This window comes from Molothrus aeneus, chromosome 2 (assembly GCF_037042795.1).
Source record: "Molothrus aeneus isolate 106 chromosome 2, BPBGC_Maene_1.0, whole genome shotgun sequence".
Classification (NCBI taxonomy): Eukaryota; Metazoa; Chordata; class Aves; order Passeriformes; family Icteridae; genus Molothrus; species Molothrus aeneus.
In genome coordinates this window covers 53,893,236-53,919,332 of record NC_089647.1, presented here as the reverse complement: position 1 = coordinate 53,919,332, position 26,097 = coordinate 53,893,236, and the positions used below count along the sequence as shown (strand labels likewise).

Below are 26,097 nucleotides of genomic sequence, written 5' to 3'. Positions count from 1 at the left end.
TTTTATAAAGGTAATGTTTTTAAGGCATAGTGAATCTTTCTACATATCAGACTAGTTGATTTTACTATGAAAGTTAGTTACAGAAATTATGAATATACTGGTAAACTAGAAGTTGAGGGAGCAGTGATGTTGTTTGATTCATCTGTGGTTGGCTTTGGTTGTATCACTCATCTCATTGTTGTTCTTGATCTTCCTAAAGTATTCATTGGTTCAGGTTGGTGCAAATTGCACTTAAAATATTTCTTTCTTTCTTTCCCTCTATGATGATTTTCCATAAAACCTTTTTCCCAGCATTAGGCTTAGGCTAAATCAAGAAGTGGGGAAAAGAAACATTACTCTTCAAACAGTTTACCAGCATGCTGCTCATTCTCAAACATTTTAATGCCAGGCTAAACTTTGTACTTACATACACTCTTTTTGCTGGGGGTGTGTTACTGTTATATTGTATATTAATTAAGTTGATAATACAAAAATTAAGACTATAGTATCTGCTTTTAAGGTAAATTTAGGTGGGAACAGCAACCTTGTGTTACATTCATCTAAGGAAAGGATTCCAGTGCCATCTGCCTAGGAACTGTGCCATGTGTGGAAAGCATGTGCAGGAGCAGAGCCTCTCAATGCTCTAGGGCAGAAGGCCAAGTCCTGGCAATAACCTCAGACTTGGGCCAGAATATCCTTTTCCTTGAAGTCATCTATTATGGTTAGACTTCTCCATGCCCTCTTCTACCTTGCATCATCTCCCAGAGCAGGGTCAGGTCCAATGTTTTGACTTACTCTCTTCATTGTTGACTGCCTTGGAACTGTGTGAAATCCAATTGCATTTGTGCAGTGACGTCCAGCGTGTTCCACCCTAGTTCCACAGACAAATTGTGCTGAAAAGTGACTTTTTACCTTAGGGTTTCAAAGAGTAAGCTGTTACTCTGCTTATTGTGATGCAATATTCAATTGCTTGTTAGCCCTGGGCTTTTTCTCAGCTATAAGGTCAAACTGGCAGAGATTTCTACTAGTCATCCTCTAGAGCCTTCAGATATATTGGAAAGATCTTTTATTCCATCATAAGCGTTCTTAAATGAGCTTTTGACTGGTTTTGTGTCTTGTATCTTTAATCTGACAAAGATCAAAAAAATCTCTGAGAATATTATATTCTGATAAAGGATCAAAATATATTTGATACAGTTGAAATAGTTGAAAATATTTGATACCTTCCTCCTCTTTAATTTTTAGCAATCTGCTCATTTTAGTTATGAATGTGACAAAATGCTTCCTTGGTGGCCATAATACTACATGGATGAATAGGGAGAACTTTGATCCCTTGTGTAATATTTCCAAAGGGTGGAGATGTCCTGTTGAAAGACTTGAAATTCTGTATAATTCAATGCATTTATCTCAGTTTTCATTCCTAGGTCTTTCTTTAGCATGCATGGAGCCAAGGTTCATGTTCTTAGAGTAGTAGGAGCGTTTCTAAAGTAGAACAGGAGAGCTGAGAGGTGTGTGCTGGATACTTGTGGTACTACCAGCACTGCAAGAACAAAGGTGTGTCTAGTTAGCAAATTCTGACTTCCAGAGATAATATCTGTGCTAGGCAGGAAAACCTTTCTTCTGTGGTAGAGCCTGTATCGTGAGATAGCTCTGAACAGTATTCCTACTGTCTGGAAAATGTGAAGGTGAGGCTCAAGGTAAACAAGTAATGTTTCCCAAGGCAAGGGTTCAGTCACTGGTAATAGTAGTAAGAACATGCTGGAGTCTAGTGAAATAAGGCAATGGGTTTTCACGGAGACGTGTTTTTATTTTCTCTTTTGTAAGAGCTATTTCAGAATACTTGTTTTCACAAGTTATGATAATGTGTCATCTTTTTTTCCCTTTTTTCAGTGTATGCACATTTTTTCAGTTTCTGAAAGAGGTGGATGTTAACATAGATACTGTAAGCACTAAAGTTGATAGCACTGTATCAAGGCTGAAAAAGAAATACGATGTATTATTTGCACTATACCACAAGTTTGAAAGGTAGTGTATGCTTTTTTCATTTTGAAATTGATTTCTTTGTCTATCAACATTTAAGTATTTGAATTTTTCAAACTGTGTGTTATAGGAGCCCATTTAAACTGTGTGGGCTAATATTTGCAGAACAGTGAAATTGAGCTGTTTACATGCATTAAATAAACACCTCTTACATTTACTCCATAACTATCACAATGCTGTGTTAAACAACCTCCTTGTTGCAGTACAAACAGTAGTAAGAGTAGCATGACAAGTGATTACTACTCACTTTAAACTTTTTACAGATATAAAGAGGATTGGTTTACTATCTAAATATTTTTTTTTTACTTAACATTTTGCCTTCCAAATCACAAAAGACTCTCAAATATCTCTTAACCTTTGAAAGGGGTAGGAGATCACTCTTTGGTAGTTAATAGAATGAAGGCATATATATCCTAGTTTGTTTTTGCATAAACTAAATTATTTTCTTGAAATGCTATGTACCTAGAATAATTGGGAAGCAACATTACACCACGAGGCTTGCAATGACACTGAAGAAATACTAAAGATTTTTAAATGCCCTTTTATAGTGTGTTTTGTGCAGCTGTAGCACACTTTGCTGTGTTGTACAAAACACTGAGTAACAATGTATGTACAAATCTTGTCTTTCTGGAAGAAGGCAATTTTATTATACCAAGTTAAAATTGTTTTGCTGTCTAAGCTTTGACATAAATATGCAAACAACAACATTATTTCAGGCTTGGCAGGGCTATAGTTGATCTGTTGTTAACTGTTGAGTCAGCTTTTTTTTTAAGTTAGAAAAATGTTTTGTGAACTGATGTCTTTTTTAACTACAGTCGAGTCAACGATACTGCATAGTTTGCTTACAGAAGCATGTTCAAAAATAAGAATTTTTTTATTTTCTAGGACTTGTGGCCTTATTTATCTGGAACAACCTAGTAGTGAGTAAGTTTGATTTTCCTAAATTGTGTTTGTCAAGATAAGATGTAAAAGATGATGGCATGTTATCTTTTAACCCTTCAGCACTGGCCTAAGTTGTAGTATGCTGTGTGTTTACTTTAGATTTAGTGTGGACTTGGAATTTCAATGAGATGATGGGAAATGCAGAAATTATACATATTTTACATATATATCTCTATATATGTGATCTATACACATTATGCATATTATATAAGTATATTCTTATAAAAACATATAGTGTATGTGTATGTATATATCAGTAGATATGTACCATATTGTATTTACATATATTTTTTATATATCTATCCCTCATCCATGAAGTATTGCCACCCAATGGCATATGTCTCAGCCTGGTGGAAATGAACATTGGGATGGAGAGTGAGCTTCCTAATCACAGCAGCAAATGAGTGTACTAAATGATGCCTTAACAGCTTCCCAATGAGCTTGAGTTCATGCTCATTGGGGCTGTAGAGTAGGGCATTAGTCAAAGACATAAGAGAGGACAGCTCAGAGCAGTTGAATTGTCTACATTCAGTTTCTTTTCCGAGGATGGTACAGATATTTCCTGATTCTTGAATGGCTTTACAGGGACCTAAGGTTTTCAAACATTGTACTCATAATTACAGAGGGAATGGGTTGAGATTTTTAGTAAACTTCAGTCCATGGGAAATGTTGCATGTTGTTAAATAGTTCTATAGACAGAAGCATGTTTTCAAACATTGTCGTTTAAATTATTACAGAGCTATCAATGCAAAGTATTTTTGTTTCCCTGCAGGATTTCTGCTGAACTCAGTTCTGTATTAGTCCTAAAAAATTACTGGATTACTTTTTTGCTGGCAAAAGGTGAGTTTTGGTTAAAACACAATAATTTTGATGAATATTTTTGAAGTGAGGGTATTTATTTTACATGTCCAACATGAGACTAGTATCCTTATTACAAATAAGTATTGTACAGACCCAGCCTGGCTTTTGTAACTGCTCAATAATATTTCTTTATATACAGTTTGGCTGTTCTTCTCACTGATACACTCTCTGTATATAAACACATACTTAAGCTTTCTAAAATTTCTATGATTTTTTTTCCTTTAAAGCTTGCTGTTCTTAAGTCTTCTTACTGTATTTAAGTCTATTCTGAGGTGCTGGTGCTTCGTAGTCTGCCAGCATTTTAATAATGGATAGTTACCTTAAAAAACTGGCATATTTTCAAAAATAAGCCTATATATATTATAAATTATGTTTAATAAAACAAATTTAATTACAAGGTATTATAGTAAGTCTCTGAAAGCATGTCCTTTGAATGCTACAAATCTTTCTTGAAAAGTTGTAAGTTACAGTTAATGTTGAGTGATGAAATGTTTATAGTGGTCCATGGAGTTCCTGTCTCATTGTACTCCTACTAAAAGGAGTGAATCATGTCTCTCAATTGCTGCTTACTGCAGGTGTGTGTGATCAGTGAAGTGTATGCATCTCTGATATCAAAGTCAGATTTGGATCAGCTGAGTTTTTTGGAACTTTGTCACTAGAATTCTCCAAGCGTAAGCATAAAGCAAAACCCACAAAAGGTTTTTTAGCCCACCTTTTCTTGAGAACAAAAAAGCTGAAATTTACTAGAAAATAGTTGGAGTTTCAGAAGAGCCTGGGTGATGCTTGCTACGTCTGATAAAAAAGAAATACAAAAATTGCACATGTAAATAGAGCACAGGTAGATCTGTACCTGTTCAAAACCACTCTCGACTTCCTGATTTTTTTGTGGCAATGCACGCTATCTTGGGACAGCTCTGTAGATCTTCTCTGGCATATGAGTCATAATTTGGGAAAAACTGGAATTATGCAGCTCTGAAAGTGCTCTTCATGCTATTACTTGGTTGACTTTTAAGTAATTTCATAAAAATTTGACAGGCTGAGCCTACATTGTGATAGCATGTTTTGAATTTCTCTTCACTGTATACTAGCAGCTCCTGCTTTCTGAATATTTAGCAGCTTTCAAAAAGCTTGCATGAGACCACAGAAAAGGAAAGCGGGGAGGAATTACATGGAAGTAAGAGGTTATTCTTTTACAGTAAAAAGAAGAATCAAGATTGAGCACTGAGGGCAGGGTTTTGTACACAGTAATTTTGTTTGTATGCTGTCTCTAAAGCCATGAACTGAAGTGCCATGAGTTACAAAGTCAATAAATAACCTTTAAAAAGCACTGGCCTCCTCTATGATGCTTTCTCAATTCTATTTTTTTTCTGTTTTACTATATGAACTTCCAAATCTTTGTTTTGCAAAATTACTTCTAGAATTAAGTCAGCCATTGTCAAAAAGGTTTTCTTTACCCTTTTAAATATTTGCAGGTAAAGTGTTGCAAGTAGAAGACGACCTGGTGATTTCTTTCCAGTTGTTGCTGTGTGTCTTAGATTATTTTATCAAACTGTCACCTCCTGCTATGCTCAAGGAACCATACAGTAAGAATTTTTTTGTATTTCTCATTCAAGTAGAAAGTAAATTTATTATATTTCTATTAGCCATGCTAATATTCATAATTAACATAATTAAACTTCTTAAGCTTATTGAAATGCATTTCTTTTTTTGTTTTAGTCAATTTACATGATAGTGAACTTGAATTCAATTACCTGAATGTGGCAGTATATTTAATATAATTTTTGCTATGTCCTCCCCCCATAGTAGTTGTTTAGGGACTTGTTAAAACAGCAAGTCTAATTTAGTAAAAGAATTCAGGTTCTGGGTAGATTATAACTGAGAACTATTATTTATGTTTGTCTTGAGACAGAAAAGGGAAATGTGGTGGTATCTTACTTTATTGGTGTAGTGGACTCTTACTTTATTGATGTTTAACAGTATGACAGCAGCAGAAATGTACAAGATACTGGACTGTACAGATATTTAAAACAAAAACACAGTAGAAAGCAGCTCAAAATAAAAGAGTAGAGGTAAAATATAGACAGCTTTGCTTTTATTACATCCTGTTTGCTATTGCAAGTGTCACTATTTTAAATAAAAATATAATGAGTCTTCTCTATAAAAACTTCTATTCAACAGTAAGCTTTTACCCATTAAGTTTTTATATCTAAAACCTGGAAAACCTCACAAAAAAGTTAAAGTAAATATTTATAAAAACTTTCAAAGATAGAATTCTGTTTGAGTTAACTATTTTCTTCAGCAAGCTATGGAATTAATCTACTGAAATACTTGGAGCCACAGGATGTGACTCAGTTTTTTAGTAATTAGTTTATCCTCTGGAGGGTTAAGATGCAACCCTAGTATATTTAGCTTAAATCTATTCTTTGGTAGCATCTACCTAGGTTGTAATGTCATACAATAGATAAGGTATTCACTACTATATTCTTTAAATTCTGTATTTTGGAGATATTTATCTGACCCAGTGATTATTTGTTGCAGATAAGGAAAAATAACCTTGATCTTATTCTAATGTGAATAAAGGATGGACTTGGGACAAGCAGATCCCTGCTTTCCTCCAGTACTATTTTGAATTTAAATTTGTCATTCCTAGTAGGACAGACATATACGCTGCTGCTTATTTCAGGTGTTATAAAGCAGATCCTTTTCAAAAACCACTGAATTAAAGCTACCTGGTTTTGAATTCTGTGTTCACACTGATTTATTTTTTCATAGTAAAACTATGCAGAATAGGAGCTCATTTTTAGAAACAGTTTGCTTCTGTGCATCATACCTTGAAAAAAAATTCTGCCACTTGAGACTGAATTGCAGATACGAGTGTCACTGTCCTAAGGGCAAAGCACTGGGTTTCTGATGTGAAGCTGTGTATGAACTGTCAAACAGCTCTGCATTCTTTGAGAAAATAACACAATGTATTGTTCAAACCTTTGTGACCAAGAGGCTTCATGTTGTGATAAATGATGCCAGGCTTTATGATCTGATTAAGACAGGGGATTATGATGCAGCCACCTCTGCAGTGTAGTTTGTCAGGGTTTCTCAGATCAGTTGTCAAATGCAGATGAAGTTACAAGTGAGAACAGCATGCTGATTACAGTGTCAGGTTTAAAACAACAATATTTAATCATATTAATGTATGTTATTAATATAATTCACATATTTAAGCCATCTGTTTTGAGTTTAACAAAATAAAATATTTCTACCTCACAGTATTAAGGTTTTTTGATACTTTCTTCTAGGTGGACCTGTTTGTTTCTGCTTGTGTGTCTGGGGGTATTTGGGGAAAGGAGGAATTCCCTCCAGGACCATATTTCAGGTTCCCAACATCACTTAAGTCCTGCATTGATTTATTGACCTTCAGCTTCTTGTTTTATACTTCTTTAAAAATAGAAAAATAGCTACTCATCTGTGAAAAGATAAGGCTTTCCTAGCTTTGCAAAGCAGATTCTCAGTTAAAGCTACTTGGAGAAAGTGCTGTTACATTCTGTGTAGAGTAGCTTCTTAAAAACAAAATGTCCAAATACTGATACAGGATTTTAAAAATTAACTTTCTTTTTGTATACATTTTCTGTAATGAAGGTTTCTTACCTAGCTGAACGGATGAGACAGAAAGTATATTTAAGGGGAAGACCTGAAAAAAGTAAATAAGAAGTAGCATCTTCTAGGATTAATAACTTGAATTTCTTCTTTCTTAAGATGGCTCTAACCTTGTGATGGTTCTGAATCTCTCTGCAGAGTCTTCTGTGCCTGCAGTGACTGTAAATGGTTCAGCTCGCACTCCAAGAAGAGGTCAGAGCAGGAGTTCACGCACTGCCAAGCAGCTTGATACTGACACAAAAATTATTGAAATCCTTTGTAAAGAACATGATTGTAATTTAGATGAGGTAATGCCTGCACTTCAAAGTCTGATAGATCTTGCTGCTAGACTCCATCTGGAATATGTATTTATTTAAATGGTCTTTTTTTTAAGTGTCATTATTTGGGCCAGCTTAACTATTCTGTCAAGTAGTTACCTTCAGTAGTGAAGGTATTTTACCATTTTATAGCTTCTCTACTCAGTAGTGTAAAAAACAAACAAAAACCACCCAAAACAAACCCTTTGGTATGGGTGATAATTTTGCCAGGGTAACTGATTTGTGAAGAATACAATATGAAGTTACAGGCTGATCACAGCATGTAGCATATGGATGAAGGGCTGCTCTGACGGAGTTTCACAGCTGCATCCCATGATGAGAAAATGTATGCAAAAAGCACATTGCTTCTGTGAAAGATCTTAAAAGACCCCCATTTGCCTTTCCCTATGCTCTTAAATCTATTTCTGTGTAAAAAGGACTGATTTTTTGAATATCCAAATGGATGATGGAAGCAGAAATGTGAGAGGGCTGGGAAGAGTGCAGTTCTTTTCCAATTTAATCACTTAGTATTCCAGCAAAGAGTTGTATTTGCTTGCTTACATATCAGTGTGTTTTGAATGTATGGCAAGTTTTGTTCTTGCTTTATTGAAAACAAGCCACAGCGCATTACAGAACTGTCTCAGTTTCTTGATTTAAAGATGTGCAAGCAGTGTACACATGGCTGACTCTCTACGTTGCTAATACTACATTTTTTCCTTTTTTTTTTTTTAGGTCAAAAATGTGTATTTCACAAGCTTCATTCCTTTCTTGAATTCTGCTGGTATTGTAGCTTCCAATGGACTGCCAGAGGTAAGTAGAAGAATTTAAGACGTTGTGGTGGGCAGACCCCGACTGGGTGCCAGGAACCCACCAAAGCCCCTTTTAACTCCTCTCTGCTGCAGAATGGGGAGAGAAAATATAACAAAAGGTTCATGGGTTAGATTGCTCACCACATACCATCACTGGCAAAAAAGATTCAGCTGAGGGATATTAGTTGAATTTATTGCCAGCAAAATCAGAGCAGGATAATAAGAAGTAAAATAAATGTTAAAAACACCTTCCCCCCACCCCTGCCTCCTTCCCAGGCTCGACCTGCTCCCCATCAGCAGTGCCAGGAGATGGGGAGTCACTTTATCACATGTTCCTGCCACTGCACAGGGAGTGGAGTCCTTCCCCTGCTCCAGTGGGGGGGTCCTTCCTACAGGAGAACATCCTTCGTGAACTTTTCCAACATGAGTCCATTCCACAGGCAACAGTTCTTCACAAACTAGACCAGTGTGGGTCCCCCCAGGGGTCACAAGTCCTACCAGGAAACCTGCTCCAGTGTGGGCTCCCTCTCCACAGGTCTGCAAATTCCTGTTAGGACCCTGCTCCAGCATGGGCCTCCCATGGGGTCAGAGCCTCTCTCAGGCACCCACCTCCTCCCAGGCTGTGCATGGATCTCTGAATCCCCATGGACCTCCCTGGGCTGCAGGGGCCATCCTGCATCACCATGGTCTACACCAGGGGCTGCAGGGGAATCTCAGCTCTGGCACCTGAAGCACTCCTGCCCCTCATGGTCCACTGACCCTGGTGTCTGCAGAGTTGCTCCTTTTACATACTTTCACACCTCTTTTCTCAACAGAAGTTGTTTCTGTGTAGTAACTTTTACCCTTCATAAATATGTTATCACAGAGGCACTACTAATAATTCCTGATTGGCCCAGACTTGACCAATAGAAACGGTGAGTCCTGGAGCCATCAGGATTGGCCCTGGTGGACATGGGCAAAGCTTCTAGCAGCTTCTCACAGAAGCTGCCCCTGTGGCCCCCCTGGTTACCAAAACCTTCCCATGCAAACACAGTACAGACAGTTCAACAACTGTGTTTTACTCCATGCCAAATTGCTTAAGATACCCTTTACCTATTGGTGGAGTTCTAATAGATTTTTCTAAAATCACATAGCAAAATGAACTGCTTTTTAGGAATGTGGGCTAGCAGGGAATCCAGTATTCATAAAGCATATTTAGCTTTACTTTTGAATTTAATAAATTAATCTCCTGAGGCTAAACCAGGCTTTGCTCAAAGGAGAAAGCTTTTACTCCAAGCGAAACGTAAGAGTTGCATATCCATGACCTTGGTAAGGCCATTCGTCTGAAATACAACAATTACAATACTAGGTCTCTGAAGTCACTCTATAAATGCTTAAAGTCTTAAATTACACACCTTAATTTAAATATAAATGAGACATGTTATTGTAGTGTTGTTGGAAAGGTATCCAGAAGGTTAGTCTCAGTTTCACAACTTGGCAGTGTTTGGACTGCTGTGTCTGTGCAGAATTGCTTTCATCTTGCTGAGCTGTTGCCTGGATGCAGCAGACTCTCTCTTTGTGCAATTGCATCCAGAGTGTATTTTAATAGGTAACTTCTTGCAGTGTGTTTACATTCATCATTACTAAAAGTGTAAGTTTAGCTGTGTGTCACCAATAGATGTGGTAACCTGAAAATAAGCAGCTCTGAAGCTGATCAGAGCAATGAGTCTGCAGGGTTCAATCAAATGTATCTTCTGTTCACTGTCATAGTGTGTTGGGTGGGGAACAAAGTACAGGACTCAATGAAGATCTTAATCTCTTCCTAAATTAATTCCAGGGTATCAGTAGCCTGTTTAGACTTTTTAATTTATGTGTGTATGTATAGTTGGGAAACCCTATATGAACGTCCAGGCAAAGGTCATTATACAGCATATTCTCAAATCAGAGGGTTTTCATCCAAGACTGCTCCACTTAAGCGCAATATCAAAATATTAGCATAAGACTTGCTGGTGAAACTTTTACAAAAGGATGCATTTGAAGAAAAATTGAGTCACATGATCTTTGCACCTTAACCTTGAGTGCCAGATCAGAAAGTTAGAGCTGTATTTCAGAGGTAGTCGGTTCATACATATAATCAGCTAACCAAAAATCATGGATGAGATCATCAGTACAATAGGTAGTAATGTGGTACATTTAAATTGACTTTCATAAAAAACCACTGTGCTTTTGAAAAATTTTAGTGTTCCTTCCAGAGCAAGAAAAGCTTTATGAGGCTTAATGTTGGTATGTTGTTTGTCTTTCCCATGTGTTTGCTGGTAAGGCTTTATGCACTAATGAATAGGTTGATACAGAGCTCTTGTTTTTTGACTGAAGGTTTCTTCCAAGTTAGCCCAGTATAGCCATCTTGTCTGAGAGCTGCTGGTTTTTTTAGAAATTTATGAAATACTGAAATATTTTAGATTAAAAGAACATAATCCATTAAGAAGATAATAAAAGATGAAAATATAATTAAGTTTTTAAGTAAAAAGAATAGTGATAATAGGAATTGAAATATAATCTTTGGTTTAATAGGTAGACCTAATCTCAAAGTTTTAATTGTAAGATCAGTTTGGAGCAAATCCATTTGGCAGAGGTAAATGAGAGGGTAAGGAGCAAAGCTGTGTAGGAGGTATTTGCAGCTTTCTCTATCTTAAGACTGAGAGTGGACTAATTTGGGTTCATGTGCATTGTTGTCTGTTTTCCTAGCAGGAGTTTGCCAGAGCACAGCATCATTTAATAAGTTCAAGGGCTCAGGGATCAGATAATTGAGGTGGCTGCATACTTCTACATGAGCACAGCAGAAGATTTGGAGGGCCAGATAAAAAAATTGCAGACTTCCAGTTAATGTTAGTCATTAAAAGTAAAAAGAAGTAATTAAAAAAACATTCAAAAAAATTCAATAAATTTCTCCATGCAAAATGAAGTCATAGCATTCTGGGATTTTGTCAATTAAAAAACTGTTAACAGTTGGTAAAGAAACTACAGTGTGGCTATGAAATAACAAGTCTATTTTTGTAGCAATAGATGTGTCTCTTAAGAACTACTCCAGTGTAAATATATTAATATAAAATGAGGAAGCTCCTATTGAGGTAAAAAGTTTTTGGGTTTAGGCCGTGTTGTCCAAACCAGCAGAGACAGGGACTGAGTGAGTTGCCCAGCAGCTGTTCTAAGAGCAAGCATTTTACATTTCCTGCTCTTGGAGCCACTCCTTTTTCTAGAAGGAAAGATTTAAAAATATGGAAATGTTAGTTTGATTTGCAAGTCTGTTTCCTGACCTAGCTATTTTTACGGTGTCAAGATCTACGTTTCATCAAAAAAATTCTTATGATCTTGGATTGTTTTCTCTTATAAACAGTAATTTTCCTCTGGGTATATTTCAGCTGTTGTATAAGAAGTAACTTCGTGAGGTCCAAGGTCATTCTTTTAGCATTTCAGCATTGCAATCATGAAGTAGGAATAACTTATGTTATTCAGTAGGTTGTCAAACTTGTTCCTGTATAATGAATTCTGTGTATTTTCAATGTCTTTTTGAGGTTGAAGTTATCTTGAAACAGTATGACGAGCTCTATCTCAAGAACAAAGATATAGATGCGAGACTATTTCTGAATCAGGACGAGACTCTGCAGCCTGCTGTCATTGCATGGTAATATTTCCATTTACTGCTTTCATTCCCTAACAGAGTGCAAACTCGTGTTGCTCTCTGCCCCCTTGTGTTATAAATGGAGATCTCTCTATCCTGTTGACCTACTAGTTTTGTAGTTCAGATAAGGAATTCCTGGCATCACCAGCCTTGCTTTGCATCATCATTTAAATAATTAGGGAACATATGACTGTGACTGCCTGATTTGGAAGCTCTGCTCTAACTCTTCCTCTGTGCAAGGCCCTTTTCATCCAGGAAAAGCTGAGGAATCATGAGGAGAGGCATGGCATACTAGCTGATTAGATGTGCCAGAGGTGGTGTTATGGCTTTGAGCCAGCTGGCACTGAATGGTTTGAGTGGTAGATGCTCCATCCCTGGAAACATTCAGGGTTAGGCTGGGCAGGGCTCTGAGGACCCCCATTTAGTTGAAGATGTCCTTGGTCATTGAAGGTGTATGGGACTAGATGACCTTCAAAGGTCCCCTTCCAACCCAAACCATTTTATGATTGTTTGATTTAATTTGTTTTTCAGTCCTACACTTATATGCTAGCAATTGCTGACAATTCAACATCTCTATAATTTAATGTGAGCTCACCATGTGAGTCTGAATTTATTTATGCTATGAAAATACATGAACTTTAAAATGGGATTAAAATGCAACTAATGCCATCTCTACATATAAATTAAGCTGTTTGTAAATGGAATTTTAGAAAAGAAGAAAAGTTTGGAAGGAAACTTTACAGCTTGTCTAGTCCAACATCCTGCTCAAAGCAGATCTACTTGGGAATTTAAACAACTCAAGTAATTGGGCTTCTAGATATTCTAAGAATATGTTACACATTTTTCTCTTCAGATTAAGTCTTGATAGAAAACATTGTCTTTTGAATTGTATTAGTCTTTGATAAGTTTGTTTTCCATTTCTGTAGCTCACAGTTGGAGAGGACACCACTAAAAAACAGTGCAGATGAGGAAATCAATACTATACTTCCACAGACTCCTGTTCGGTATGAGTTTTTCTCTTGAATGTGTTCTTTTGTTTAATATCATAGCTAAAAATATTTATCTTTCGCGTAGTCTTTTTTTAATTTTTAAGGAAATGTGGCCTTGGTTTTGTTGGTTTTTTCCCACAAACTATACTGTAGTTCTGATCACTGATACTTTTTATTTATAGTAGATATAAAAATGGCAAAGATGCTTCCTTAGAGTCCTTGACATTAGAAAAGTTCTGGAGTATGAAGTTTCTGCATTGCTAAAAATTTGAAATGTTCTAAACCAACTTTGTTCTTGAGAGAGAGTCTAGTGATGTTTAGATTCTTTCCATTCATACTTGGGCTTTGCTCTGATTTTTCCAAAACTGATGCTATTTAAGGAAAATCATGTGAAGGCCTATTCGCCAGCACTGAATTTGGGCTGTAGTAACTTTTTCATGAAGCCACAGAAGTGTCAGTAGATGGCAGCAAAGGTTTGATCACCATCTTAGAGTGGAAAGTGTATCCTTATCTCTCCCTGATTAAATATTGTATTAAGTACCCTGTATAGTATAAGCTGAAAGCACCATGCTGATTCCTTTGAGTTACCTTACAGTATCGTATTTCTGAACCTAGATTCATAGAATCTGCTTTAAGGCCCCCTGAAACTGGAGAGAATGTAATAATTTTTATCGGTGGATTTGCATCTGGTCATTTATGTAAAAATTATTCTATAAAAAGAGTGTAAGTACTAGTTATGAGCATAATGAGACTGGATTGTATGTTTTCATTTTATGTTTTTTCAGTGTTCTTATGCTTTTCCTTATCATTAGGAGAGTTGTGGCAGAAGTGATTTTTACCAGTACTTTGTAAAAAGTAGATTAAAGAAAAATGCATTAAGTTGCAATGACTGAACATATTTTTGTTGGGTTTGCAGTTACTTGACTGATGATATGAACCAAATTGAGGTTGAATGATACAGAGATTTGAAACAGACAAACTGTAGTGGGCCGGCCAAACACCAGTGCACCCACTAGAATTATTTGCTCATGTTCTGCTAATACAGAAAGATAAGGATTAGGAGGAGAGTAAAGCAGGCTTAAAACCCTAAAGGGTATACAGAAAACTTTATTAACAGAACTAAAAAAAAAAAAAAGAAATCTGAATAAGCCTTCATAAACCTTCAGAACACTTGTCCTTTCCCACTAACAATGTAAAGAGACAAAACCAGGAACTTTCAGTCAATTTACTGCCTAGTCTTTTTTTTTTCAGTTCACTTTTATCTCTCTTGGTTCAAGCTTCTCATTGGAACACAGCTACTTCAACATTTGCTTGGGTGCTCATGGTTAGAATGCTACATTCTCCCCATGCATTCCATGAGTTACAGGGGAAAAAAAAAGTCTGGTGTATCAATTATATCTTCACCATACCCTTACAAGACAATTTCAGCCCGAGACTGAGGCATCTCCTCATTCTCCCCCCACCTGGGATTTGATTCCTTCTTCACTGACCTTGGTGTCTCCATGTTGTTTTCTCTACGTGTTGTTTTCTCTTCACTCTTTCCTTTTTTTGTCACTTGAGAGAGGATTGATGCCTGCAAGTTTCATCTGTGAGAGAGTCAATATCTCGCCCGGGCCCGTGGATGGTGATGTGCTCTCTGCTGGGGGTGGCCGCTCGGGCTGCGTGGCTGTTTTCCAGCCCCTGCCATGCTCAATTCCAGCCACGGGGCTGCAGGGCTACCTCTGTTCTCTTTTCTGCTGTTTCTTTTTCAGCAGGATGGCTGGGCAGCTCACGGCCAGAGCAGGGCCTGGCTTGGCTCCACCTGAAGCTGGGCAGAGCCAGCCTGGCCCTCCAGCCATGGTTGGAACTCGGCAGCAGCAAAGCGGGGCCTGGCCCAGCCACTGTCCCATCCCCTGTTCAAAGCTGGAAGCAAGAGAGCTTTTCCCGGGTGTTGTTCATCTTTAAATGTGATTTCACAGGGTGTATTCAGCTCACTCGTTTAACAGAGTGTCAATATTCAGAACTAGCCAGCTGATTGGTTCTGTCAGGTCCAGAGGAAGCTGCCAAGGTCCTTACAGGGAATCGCTTCTGTAACTCCTGGATTTTTTTCCTTAACTAAAAGCTAAACTACGTTAAACCATGACACAAACACAAAAAATTCTACTTAAAACCAAAATCAGCAATGAAGAATTCAGAAAGTAACAATACCATAGAAGAATCAAGCTATTTCTTAGTTGTTAAGCCATTCTTTTGGTTATTAAAATTATCACAATCCACGTGTAAGTAATTAGATAAATTGCATTGTTAGAACTCATAGTCATTACCACAGTAGATTTTCTCGAACAGTTTGTTTGATAACTGGAGTGAGAACTGGAATCATAATTTTTTTGGTGTGTGGATTTGCTGTTCATTTTCTGGAAACTGACAAGCCAACCTTAATGCTTATTATGCATTTTATTGTGTTTTTCCAGAGCGGCAATGAATAACATTCAACAGTTGATTATGATTTTAAACTCAGCAACTGATAAACCATCAGATACTCTCATCAAGTACTTCAATGTAAGTGACTACAAAGAAGATTTGTGTAGGATTCTTGGAATTACCACTCAAGCAAGATATACACCTGTAGATTTGGTGCACATTATTTGAGAAAGTACATTTTATTTGGGCTGGTTTAAATGTCATCAGTCATTTTAGAAAGCACTTCTCTCTAACTGTTGTGTAGTGGAACCTTTTAAGTGCTTAAATACTTCATTTACTCAGCAACATATTAAAATTCTTTTATGTGTGTATTGAATGGAAAAGCGAGTTGGTATAGAAGGGAAACAAAAAAGAGAAAAAGATGTACAGCACTCTTTAAAATACTCCATTTTTATTTATGCTGATGACCTTATATTGAAAGGTGTTACAAAGGGAAGCAGGACTTCTAATCATTTAAATGATTGAAATGTTTCTGAAGTAAAATGTCTTTTCTTTGTCTTTCCTTCCCCTAATTTGTTCCCTGTACTTTTTTAGAATTGCACAGTGAATCCTAAGGATAGTATCCTGAAAAGAGTGGAAAGTTTTGAACACATCTTCAAAAAGAAATTTGCTGAAGCAGTTGGACAGGGATGGGCTGAAATTGGCTCACAGGTAAGTATTTGGGTTTGAATATCACTCACTTGAGCTCTGTTAGCTCTAGCTTGTGTGAGACCTGACTTACTGACTGTCCTCATTTAGTGTAGGTCAGTAAAGGTAAAAAGTAACAGTATGCTTTTGAAATTGAGGAAGCACTGTAAAGATAACATGTAGGAAATTCCTCTTAATATGTAAAGAGCAATAATAATTGGGTGGAAATATATTGGAAGTACTTTACTGAAGAATGGAAATTTTTTTTGGGCAAAATACATTAAGTGAAACATATATTTGCATTCATTAGGCTAATTTGGCCTAAAACTGCCAAAGGTGACTCACTTCCTTATAAAGTCAAGAGAGCAGCTGTGCTTTCAACAAGGATTTTAGAAAATAAACCCAACCAAGTTTGTACTCGACAGTCTCCTTCCTGTCTGTCAGCCCTGCTTTTTTATCCTGTTAGCTGTGAATCAGTGTGAACAGAATTCAGGTTGTTACACTTGGTTAAATCTTCACGTGGCTGGGGTAGCCGCACACCTTAGTAGCCCTTGAGGCCTCTCCAGTGTTACTGGCCAGTGGAACTGGGGACAGTAACTTGTTTATAGTGGCTCTGTCAAAAACTGGAATGTTCTGGATTGTTAAAACACAAGAGTCTTGCTGTTGTATTCTGTCAAAACTTCTTGTAATATTCCCGAATTTCTCATTCTGACAGAGGTACAAGCTTGGAGTGCGTCTCTATTACAGAGTAATGGAGTCCATGCTGAAGTCGGTAAGTTTAGTGCTGCTATCTCAGTACTGGCAGTACCTCTGGAATTACCAAGAATATTCACAAGTTTGATTTATTTCTTTCAGGAGGAAGAGCGCCTCTCAGTGCAAAATTTCAGGTACTTGCCCCTAACTTGTTATTGAAGTCTGCTATTTGAAGTCTTGGGTCAAGTACTAATAACTTCCTTTCTCTTCAGCAAACTTCTGAATGATAACATCTTCCACACATCTCTTCTGGCCTGTGCTGTTGAGGTTGTCATGGCTACATATGGCAGTAAGTTAAATCTAAAGTCCTTAATTGCATTGTTACTTATTGGTAGTTATTACTATCTATTCTAATATAAATAGCAAAAATCTGCCCAATACACAAAAAGCGACTCACTGAAATGTCTGAGCTAGAATAATTCAATAAATACAAAAAGGAAAAAACATCAAAAGTGAAAGAATGTAGAATATGTGATAATTTTAGTCTATTTTCTCTTCAGGAAATGCTTCACAAAGTGACAGTATCAGTGCTGAAACAGACTTGTCTTTCCCATGGATTCTCAATGTATTTGATTTAAAAGCTTTTGACTTCTACAAGGTGATTGAAAGCTTTATTAGAGCAGAACCCACCCTAACACGGGAAATGATAAAGCATCTAGAACACTGTGAACATCGAATTATGGAGTCTCTCGCTTGGCAATCTGTAAGTGACACTTTAAAGTAGAATTTGCCCTTGTGTAGTGTGCTTGCCTAGGAAAAACGTCACACCCAACTCTATAAAATAAGTTGTGGTCTTGCTGAGCTTTGGTTCTAGAAAAAATTAAAAGAGCAAAACAGGATTAGTTTTGTCATGTCTTCTGGTTTTAGAAAAAGGGAGCATATCAGAGGAAGAAGTCAACATAGGTCTGCTGATTTACATGACTGTAAGCCAGCATAATTTTACTAGTCTGGCAAAAATCATAAGGGTAATACCCTTTAACTGTGTTTTAGAACCAAAGTCAGCAATAAATTCAATGTTTTTATTTGAAAGTTAATTTTTATCCAGTTGGTATTCCTACTTGGCAATAGGGCCTCTGTTCTGGGCATCTGATATATTTGCTAATAGTACTTAAAATATTGTTTCGCATTGTCCTTTGCATTCCAGTCACTTTGGTATTTTTGGATGCTGTTAAAATAAAGTGCTGGAAGGTTGGGTTGTTTTTTTAGGCTGTATTTCAGTAAATCAAACATTTGTTTCTTTTCATTGTTCATTACTTATAAACCAGAAATGGCTGTTTATGCCACAAAGCAGGAGACTGTAGAGGCTGGTAATTTTGACCAGACATAAAGGAACCATTTTAGAACCAATCCCATATCTTTTAGTTCTGGAGAGGAAGGGGTATTTTAAGAGGCAGACACTATTTCAGGAAACTTGCAAGCAAAAGGTGTTTAGGAATTTTAACCTTAAGAGGACAAAAGATACCTGGGTTTGACTCTACAAGCAAGAAGTGGCTCCTGCTACCTTCTACAAACCAGCTTGAAGCCAGCTTGCTGATCAGCAGTACACCAAATCCACCAGTTTTTACCCAATAAGTCAAACAAGGAATGCAAGATAATCTAATTTAGACCTGGACTTTCAGGCTGGAAAATCCAGAGAGCTTTGTTTTCAAAAATTATGGGTGTTGCAGGCTTTTGTGAAACAAATGATAATGTCATCAACAAGCACAGAATTATTCCAGGTTTTTTTTGAGTGCTCTGCTTGAATGTGTTTTAATGTTTTGACTCTCTGTCCTTGAGTTTCTAGAGGGGCATTTGGTACTAGTGTGGGGTGGCTGATTTTTCAGTTGGAAGGGGCCTGCAAAGATCACCTAGTGCCAGAGAAGGATGTGGAGTGAAGCCCAGTGGAGGGGATGTAAAGAAATGTGCATGACATGTATCCAGGGGCCCTGCTACTTCACTGATCTCGATATCCCCTGGTCTGGGTTGCTCCAGGCTCCAGACAGTCAGTGTCTCCTGTTGTTGGAACCTTGGCACCAAGAGGCCACAGCAGGTTTCCTTTGAAAGCTGAGGGCAGCTGTGGCAGCCAGGATAGGCACCCCAAGATTCTGTGCTGGCCTCCATTGCCCCCTCTGGCTGCCCACAAGGGGAGGAAGGGCTGTGAGCTGTAAATGGCAGAGTGCTCAGGAGAGGAGGAGGCGGAGCAGTGAAATATTATCTGTGCCAGAATGTCTTGGTGAGTCTTCGGGTCACTGCAGCAGAGCACCTGAAGCCCCACATAGAAATGTAAAGCAAGAGTCCTCTAGTGCAGAAAATCTACCCCTTTCTCACCTCTGAATGTTGGCTGGTTTTGCCTGAAAAGTTTAACTTACTAGAAACAGAAGAAAATACTTAGATGGCTGACTCGGGATGCTGTTGAGGTATCCCAGAAAGGCTTAACTGGTGAACAAAAGAATGGTTTACTGTATTCTTCTGCAGTTCCTTATCTGGGTATTGCCTCCATGCAATGGTGTACAAGGTTTGCAAGTGTCTGCTTAATTAGCAATTCCCTCGAGAATGGGCAGGCAATTAGGGAAGCGTAGTTCATACCAGTAAATACCTCTGAACCTCCAAACACTTGATAAAGGAGTAGAGAAAAGCCAGATGCCTTCTTCTTACTCCTAAAGAATGTCTTACCATAAGTGGTTTCTTTGGGTCAATTGTAAACAGTCCAAGAAAGATGGAATCTTGAGAAAGTTCAAGTGTCCACGTATGGTTAGAGAGTGGGTTTGTTTTTTTGTTTTTTGTTTTTTTTTTTAATTGTTTCCCTCCCCAAGAAAGTCTTTAAATGAAGAAGAAAAGCATGGAATGAGTAAAGCTTATGCAAAAAATCCCCAAAAAATCTTGCTTAGTAAATAAGAATATAAACTTCTGAGAAACATTTATTTACAAATATTTGCTTAATGCAACTTTGATTTCCCCAGTTACTTGCTGTCTATTTTTGTTAAGTTCTTGTGTCCTCCACCCTCCCAGGTAGTGCATTTCATTACAAGGCTTGTCTGCTTCAGTTCTTCTCCTGACTGCTTTAAAAAGGAAGATTTGATGAGAGATTTAAAAGGATTGAGCAATTTAATACCAAATAGCTTGAATTTATTGCAGCTTTACTTGTCACTGAGCTTTTGTGAGGAAAAATGCCATCTATAATTTCTCTGGGAAAAAAGTCTCAAATTCATCTGACCTTTACCTGACTTGGGAAGCTGCATCAAGTGAATGTAAAAGATTCTGTTTCTTACTGTTTTCTGAAGATAATATATTACTCCTTAGCTACTCATTGTGAATATGTTTATGGCTTTTGCATAGCTAGCTGATTTAGTCATCTGTGTTTTAGGAAGGAAATGAAACTTTTCTAGGTCATCCTTTCTTTTAACAACAACAAAAAAAGCATAGCTAGACAAAATAAAGGGTGGAAACCAGTTAAAGGTTTTTCTCAATAATTCTTGATTTTTAAAAGGGGCAAATCCATACTGACTAAATCATGTGAAAAGTACTTCCTTTATCTTAAATCTTTATCAAACCCTGAGAGAAGAAGTCCTATTTAACCACTCAAATATTTACCAGTGAGGTTATGATGCTTCCAGATAAAGATTTTGTAGAGATCAGTTTAGAATATATTAATATATGCTGCATAATTTTTATTTGCAAAATAGAAGTACACTTTACAATATTCTTTACATTGAATTTGTGCTCACTTACACTATTTTGAGCACTGTTTTGATTTTGTAACTTTAAAGGGAACTGAAATTACTTTAGACTCAAAATGCCGAATAGCCTTTGTTTCATTTTTATCATACTTATAGAAATTTGATTTAAACCCTTCCACAGTTAATATCTGTTTCCTCTGAAAGGGATAGTTTGTTACCTGCCAGCCTGGGAGTTCATGCTCAGCCTTTTCCATAATTCTATCAATTTGACCTCCCTTGTGGCCACCCAAAAAAGTAATTGTTTTGAATATCTCAAGTGAAGGTTATGTGAACAAATTCCAGAATATCTGAATTTCCCTTGCAGAAAGCCCTGTCAACTGCCATGTCACATCTTTGACTGAAGTATTGTTGCTGCTTGCTGCAGTTTGTTAGGAATAAACAAGGAAGAGCAGGTTTTCTGGCAAGCACATCAAACACAAAGTCTCTCAGTTTTCAATCTATTTTGAGTGAAATACCTGTGAGGTGGTTTTGGTTTTGCCGTTCATGGAAGTAGATGCCTGTGGAGTATGTTTGCTGTATCTGAAGAGCAATCCAGCTGTATTTCCCTGCCTCTCAGCTTCCATTCTGCTCAATGCTCTGAATGGGGAGGTACAAGTAAGGTCCTGTGTTTTTCATGCTGCTGCTTAGAGAATGTGCTCCTTGCAAATGCCCTTTCACATGTGCAGTGTTGGGGTAGTGAAAGGGTCTTGTTCTTCTGCACTGGAGCCAACCTCAGCCTTGTGTGAAGGTAAAGCAAGTTAGAGACAGAAGCTCTCCACACTTTCCTGGTTAGCTCTACAGACCACAGTGTTCTGTTAACTTGTTAACTCCTCCATGTGAGCAGTAGGAATATTCCAAGTGGTATTTCTTGTAGGACTGGAGTTTGAGAAGGTCGCGTGGTAGCTCTTGCTGTTAACAGAGATGAGGGTCAGCTGCATCACCACCTGCAACCCTCCAACAGCTCAAAACAGAAAGTGAGGGTTCATTGTGGCAGGCTAAAGGGAATTCGATTCTCAGCCTGCTTTGGTCTGGTAACTTCAGATGTAGTTTTCATGTTTGTTTTTGTGTGAACAACAAACAGATGGGAAACTAAAGCAGTGCATTGCATTGCACTGCAGCTTTTGACACTGTAGCCTTCTTTGGTTGTACTGCTTTTTAATATGTGCTGTCCTAATTAGTGTTTTAATTTTTATAAGGAGGGAGGAACACCAGTATTGATGTATGTTGTGATTTGGAATTGTAGTATGTTTTGGAGTTTTAATGACTGATGCAAGAAAAACACGGCTTCATGAAGTTACTTCTCTTAATGGTTAAAATATGAGTAGAAGTAGACAAGTGTGCTTTGCTTTATTTATAATGTCTTTCATCTAGCATTGCCTAAACTGTGCTCCATAATGCTTCTCCTTGTGCAGCTTCTCCTTTTCGGTGGTTTCTATTGTCAATTCAACATTTGCAACAAAATCTACAGTATTGTTTTATCACGCAGTGTTGATTTAAAATAACTCGATGTTTGCAATAAGTATTTGTCATCTGTGTAGTCAGTGTTTATACTTAAATACCTCATCCCACACCAAAGACTTCTGTTGGTTTTAAATTATGCAGCTCACTGCAGCAGAGTGCCTTCGTGCTCAAAACCATGTATTCCCAAAGAATATATTATTGCATTAATATGGTGAACTTGCTGAGCTGGAATAACAGCAGACCTACTTTGATCATGCATTAAGGGAAAAAAAAAATTAAATAATGTGTTTAAGATTTGCATAAAAAGCGTTAGACAAATCCAGGTCAGGGTAAAGCTGTGAGCAGTTACAGGTCAGCAAGTGCTCCTTAGTACTTTGGAATAGTACAGGCTTAGCTATGCAACCTTCTGGTCTTTGTGCAAGGACACAGTTATTGTGGAGTTCACTGTTCTCAAGTGTTTAGTACCTGTTTCCTTGGATGTACAATTTCAAATTAGGTTTCTGTGCTCCTTGTAAGGAGGAATTGAGCTAGAAAGGGGAGTTAATACATTTTCTTGTGGGTTGAATCCTTCTCAGTAGGGATTTCTGTTAGGTGTGTCTGAAGTCCTACAGCTTCTCTGGAGGTAAGTGTCTACATGCAGTTTAAAACCCTCTTTCATTTTGACATCTTAAGTGATTCCCTTTAAATCAGGAAGTAGGAATGGTCACACTGTTAACATTTGATACATTAGGTTGCTGGATAAGTGGTTTGCTGTTGTGTTAAAAGAATGAATCTAAAATCTTCCGATAGGCAGCCAAGTAAGGCCAGGCAGCAAGGGCTGGGTATTTGGGGCTGAGTTTGTACTACTGGCCTCAAAGGGACAATAGTTTGGGCTTAAGTATTGCTCCACAGTCATCAGGGCTGTTTCCTTGGTAACGTATTCCCTGGCCTGTTCTGGCATTTGTCAGCTCTCCTCAGAACAATGCCTAGGCAAGATCTGGGGCATGATGCAGCTCAGGGACTATTTTCAGCTGCTGGTATGGATTAGCAGTGGAGAATGTGTAGTTGCGTTGGGTGCAAGCTGTGCTTTGCCGCTTGCCCGTGAGGCCTGAGGACAGGCTGTGGCTCGTTGTGCTGCCAAGCCCAGATGCAGTCGCGGGTTCAGCCACGAGTGACTCCAATGGCAAATGGAGCTGGCAAATGAGTCACGTGTTCCTGGGCTGCCTTCCCTCTGGGCTGAGGGACTCGTGCCCGCTTCTGCACAGCAGCTGGCTTCTCTTGGGGAAGCTACTCTGTGTCAGGCACACTCCTTCCATGCCTGCTAATATTTGCCTTTCCTCAGATACAGGAGTGGGGGACAACAGCCTTAGGCACAAAAAACTGCTGAGCATGTCCAGAACGACAACATCTGCAAGCGTGCTCACTGGCGGGATGCAATCTAGCAAGGGAGCTTCACCAGTGTAAAGATAGGCACCTCAGGAATTGCAGGCATCAGATTGCTCATGCAGGCATCACTCATGTCTTGTGGGTTTCTGGATTTTAGGCACCTAGGATCTTGTCTCAGCTTGGAAGTTGCAATGGGCAATGATTTGTAATGTGAAATTTTCTAGGGTTTTTCTTGCAGGGGACAAAACATGCTAAGGGGTCACCAAAGGATGGCTTGGCATGTGCTCACCACGCTCCTTTTGACAAAGTTACATTAGGAGTATGTAGCTTTAACCTTCAGAAAGGAACTGAGAACATATTTGAGGTTTTCTGTCTGTACATACTAAATATATTTCTGCTTGCATCATGAGTGTGTTCCAGAAGCATGTGGGATGAGAGAGGTCACGACCACCACTGCTCCTCAGCGTGATAGTGCCAAAGGCTCATACTGATTCTGCTGAATGTGCTCTAAATTTTTTCAAGGCTATGACATTTCAGTTGTCACAGCTGTGGCTGGAAAACCTTCTATGATTTTGCCTTCATCATACAGGGCACAGTTTTAGGACTCTGTAAGATGATTGCTTTTTGGGTATTTGTGAAAATAGCACATGGTGTAATAGAAATATGTGAATATATTTATGTTTATATGCTTTTTTATTTTGGCTATATATATATATATATATATATATATATATACATACATACACATGCACTCTTTAATAAATGCTTGCCTTTTTAGTACTCCTTAAGAGTTTCCTTTAATGAATACCATGCTGTGCTTTTTGAGAGTTAAAACTTTTATTTGCCTTAACAGCTGAAGGCAAATTGAAAAACCAGGAAGAATAGCGAATTATAGTCTTCACTGTCTCTCCCATCGCTTTGAAAATCTTCCCTGCCACTCCTATTTATCGTGAGGATGACTCAAGCTGTTATTCATGCTTGGGTGTTACCATTTGAGCAAATCCTCCAGGCTACTGGAAGAGAAGCCAGAACATTTAAAGCTGAGGTCCTGTGTTTCCTGCTTTTGTCTGTGTTGACAGTGTGTTCACTTCTTGGTAGGCACTCACAAAGTGCATAAAGCACTCACTAGGACTGAAGGATTTTGGTTATGTTAGCAGTGTTAACAGGTTTATCTGTTGTAGGTATACCAAGTCAGCCCAACCCTTAAGATGCTCTTGCTTCAAGTACAGACATGACCAAAGGGATTACCTAAGACACAGCAGCTATGCAGAGTTTTCATTCCCTGACATTTAGATGCCATTCTTGATTAAGAATGTTAAGTTTTTTTCCTGCTGATTTAAGGTATAGAGTTTCTCTAATTAAGAGAATATGAATCCTGCTTCTATAATTTAGATATTTAGGTTTCCTCTGCACTTGAGACAGATCTGTACTTCCAGGAAGCAGTTAATTCTATTTATTTTAAACAGGTATTTTACAGTGGGATTATTCACTTTCCGCTGTCATCTGCCTCAATGACAAACCTAAACTAGATTTATAGTTTTGTCTGTTAAGGTTAGGAGTCATATGCTTAATTCTACTTTAGCAAGTTAGCAAGTCATATGCTTAATTCTACTTTTTGTAACTTTTCATGACTGACAGGGAGCTGGGACTTATAGGCTGTGCTCAGTGGAGCTGCCAGCTCTCTTGGTGCCCCATAAAGATATCTTGTCTGTACACCAGTACTAAGCACAGATTTAGTCACAGAAAGGTCTGCATTAGCATGGCAGACTTTTCTTTAGTCTGTTTTTCTTTAAGGTTGGCTGATTAAAAGTAACAAGGAATAGTGCAATAGTTTTCTGGGAATCCTTGCTTTTCAAGTTGTTGGGGTTTAAAAAATTTTTTTAAGTTTATTTTAATACTATTCAATGTTTTGGTAGTCATATTTCAGCTGTAGGAATTTGATTTTAGTCCTACTATGTTTCTACGTAGTTTGAACTTTTCATCCTGCAACACTGCTATATCTGCATTGTAAATACTCTGCAGGAATGTTTAAAGGTTGTCCATGAGGGAAAAATGTATTAGAATTCAGGGAGGTATCTTGGCAGTTCTTCAGTTTTGTAAAATCTTGCTGACTTGTGGCAAATTTGATGTAACTGTCGCCTTAAATACAAAAATAAATAAAGCTTGAGTTAAGTTCTGTGACTTGTATCCCTTTTGCTCCTTCCTTGGATGGCACTATGCTCTCCAACTTTGTAGTTTTAGGAATCTCTGTAGTGAAATAGGTAAAATTATTGAAATGAAGTTTTGGTTTGATTTTTGGGATTTTGTTGTTGTTGTTAGGTTGGTTTTGTTTTGGTTTTGGTCTGGCTTATTTTATCTGAGCCAAAGTCCTGAACAATTGCCACAACCTTTTATTACTCTTTCTTTCCTTACTGCTGTGTCATTTGACTCACTCTTGCTAACTTTTCTATGGAAGGTAAAATTAGTTTATGTTAAGAAGCAAAGTGGGTGCCAAACAAACATTCTAATATG

The 26,097-nt window shown here is 37.8% G+C and overlaps 1 protein-coding gene across 1 annotated transcript in view; it reads left to right on the top strand.

Moving 5' to 3' along the window:
• RB1 (RB transcriptional corepressor 1) overlaps positions 1-26,097 on the top strand; it is a 71,316-nt gene that overhangs the window by 10,390 nt on the left and 34,829 nt on the right. The window contains exons 4-17 of the mRNA XM_066544992.1: positions 1,870-2,004; positions 2,905-2,943; positions 3,734-3,801; positions 5,295-5,405; positions 7,612-7,760; positions 8,502-8,579; positions 12,130-12,239; positions 13,163-13,240; positions 15,676-15,763; positions 16,220-16,336; positions 17,028-17,084; positions 17,168-17,199; positions 17,278-17,354; positions 17,566-17,768. Coding sequence (XP_066401089.1) covers positions 1,870-2,004; positions 2,905-2,943; positions 3,734-3,801; positions 5,295-5,405; positions 7,612-7,760; positions 8,502-8,579; positions 12,130-12,239; positions 13,163-13,240; positions 15,676-15,763; positions 16,220-16,336; positions 17,028-17,084; positions 17,168-17,199; positions 17,278-17,354; positions 17,566-17,768 — 1,342 coding nt within the window. The remainder of the gene's footprint in view (positions 1-1,869; positions 2,005-2,904; positions 2,944-3,733; positions 3,802-5,294; positions 5,406-7,611; positions 7,761-8,501; positions 8,580-12,129; positions 12,240-13,162; positions 13,241-15,675; positions 15,764-16,219; positions 16,337-17,027; positions 17,085-17,167; positions 17,200-17,277; positions 17,355-17,565; positions 17,769-26,097) is intronic.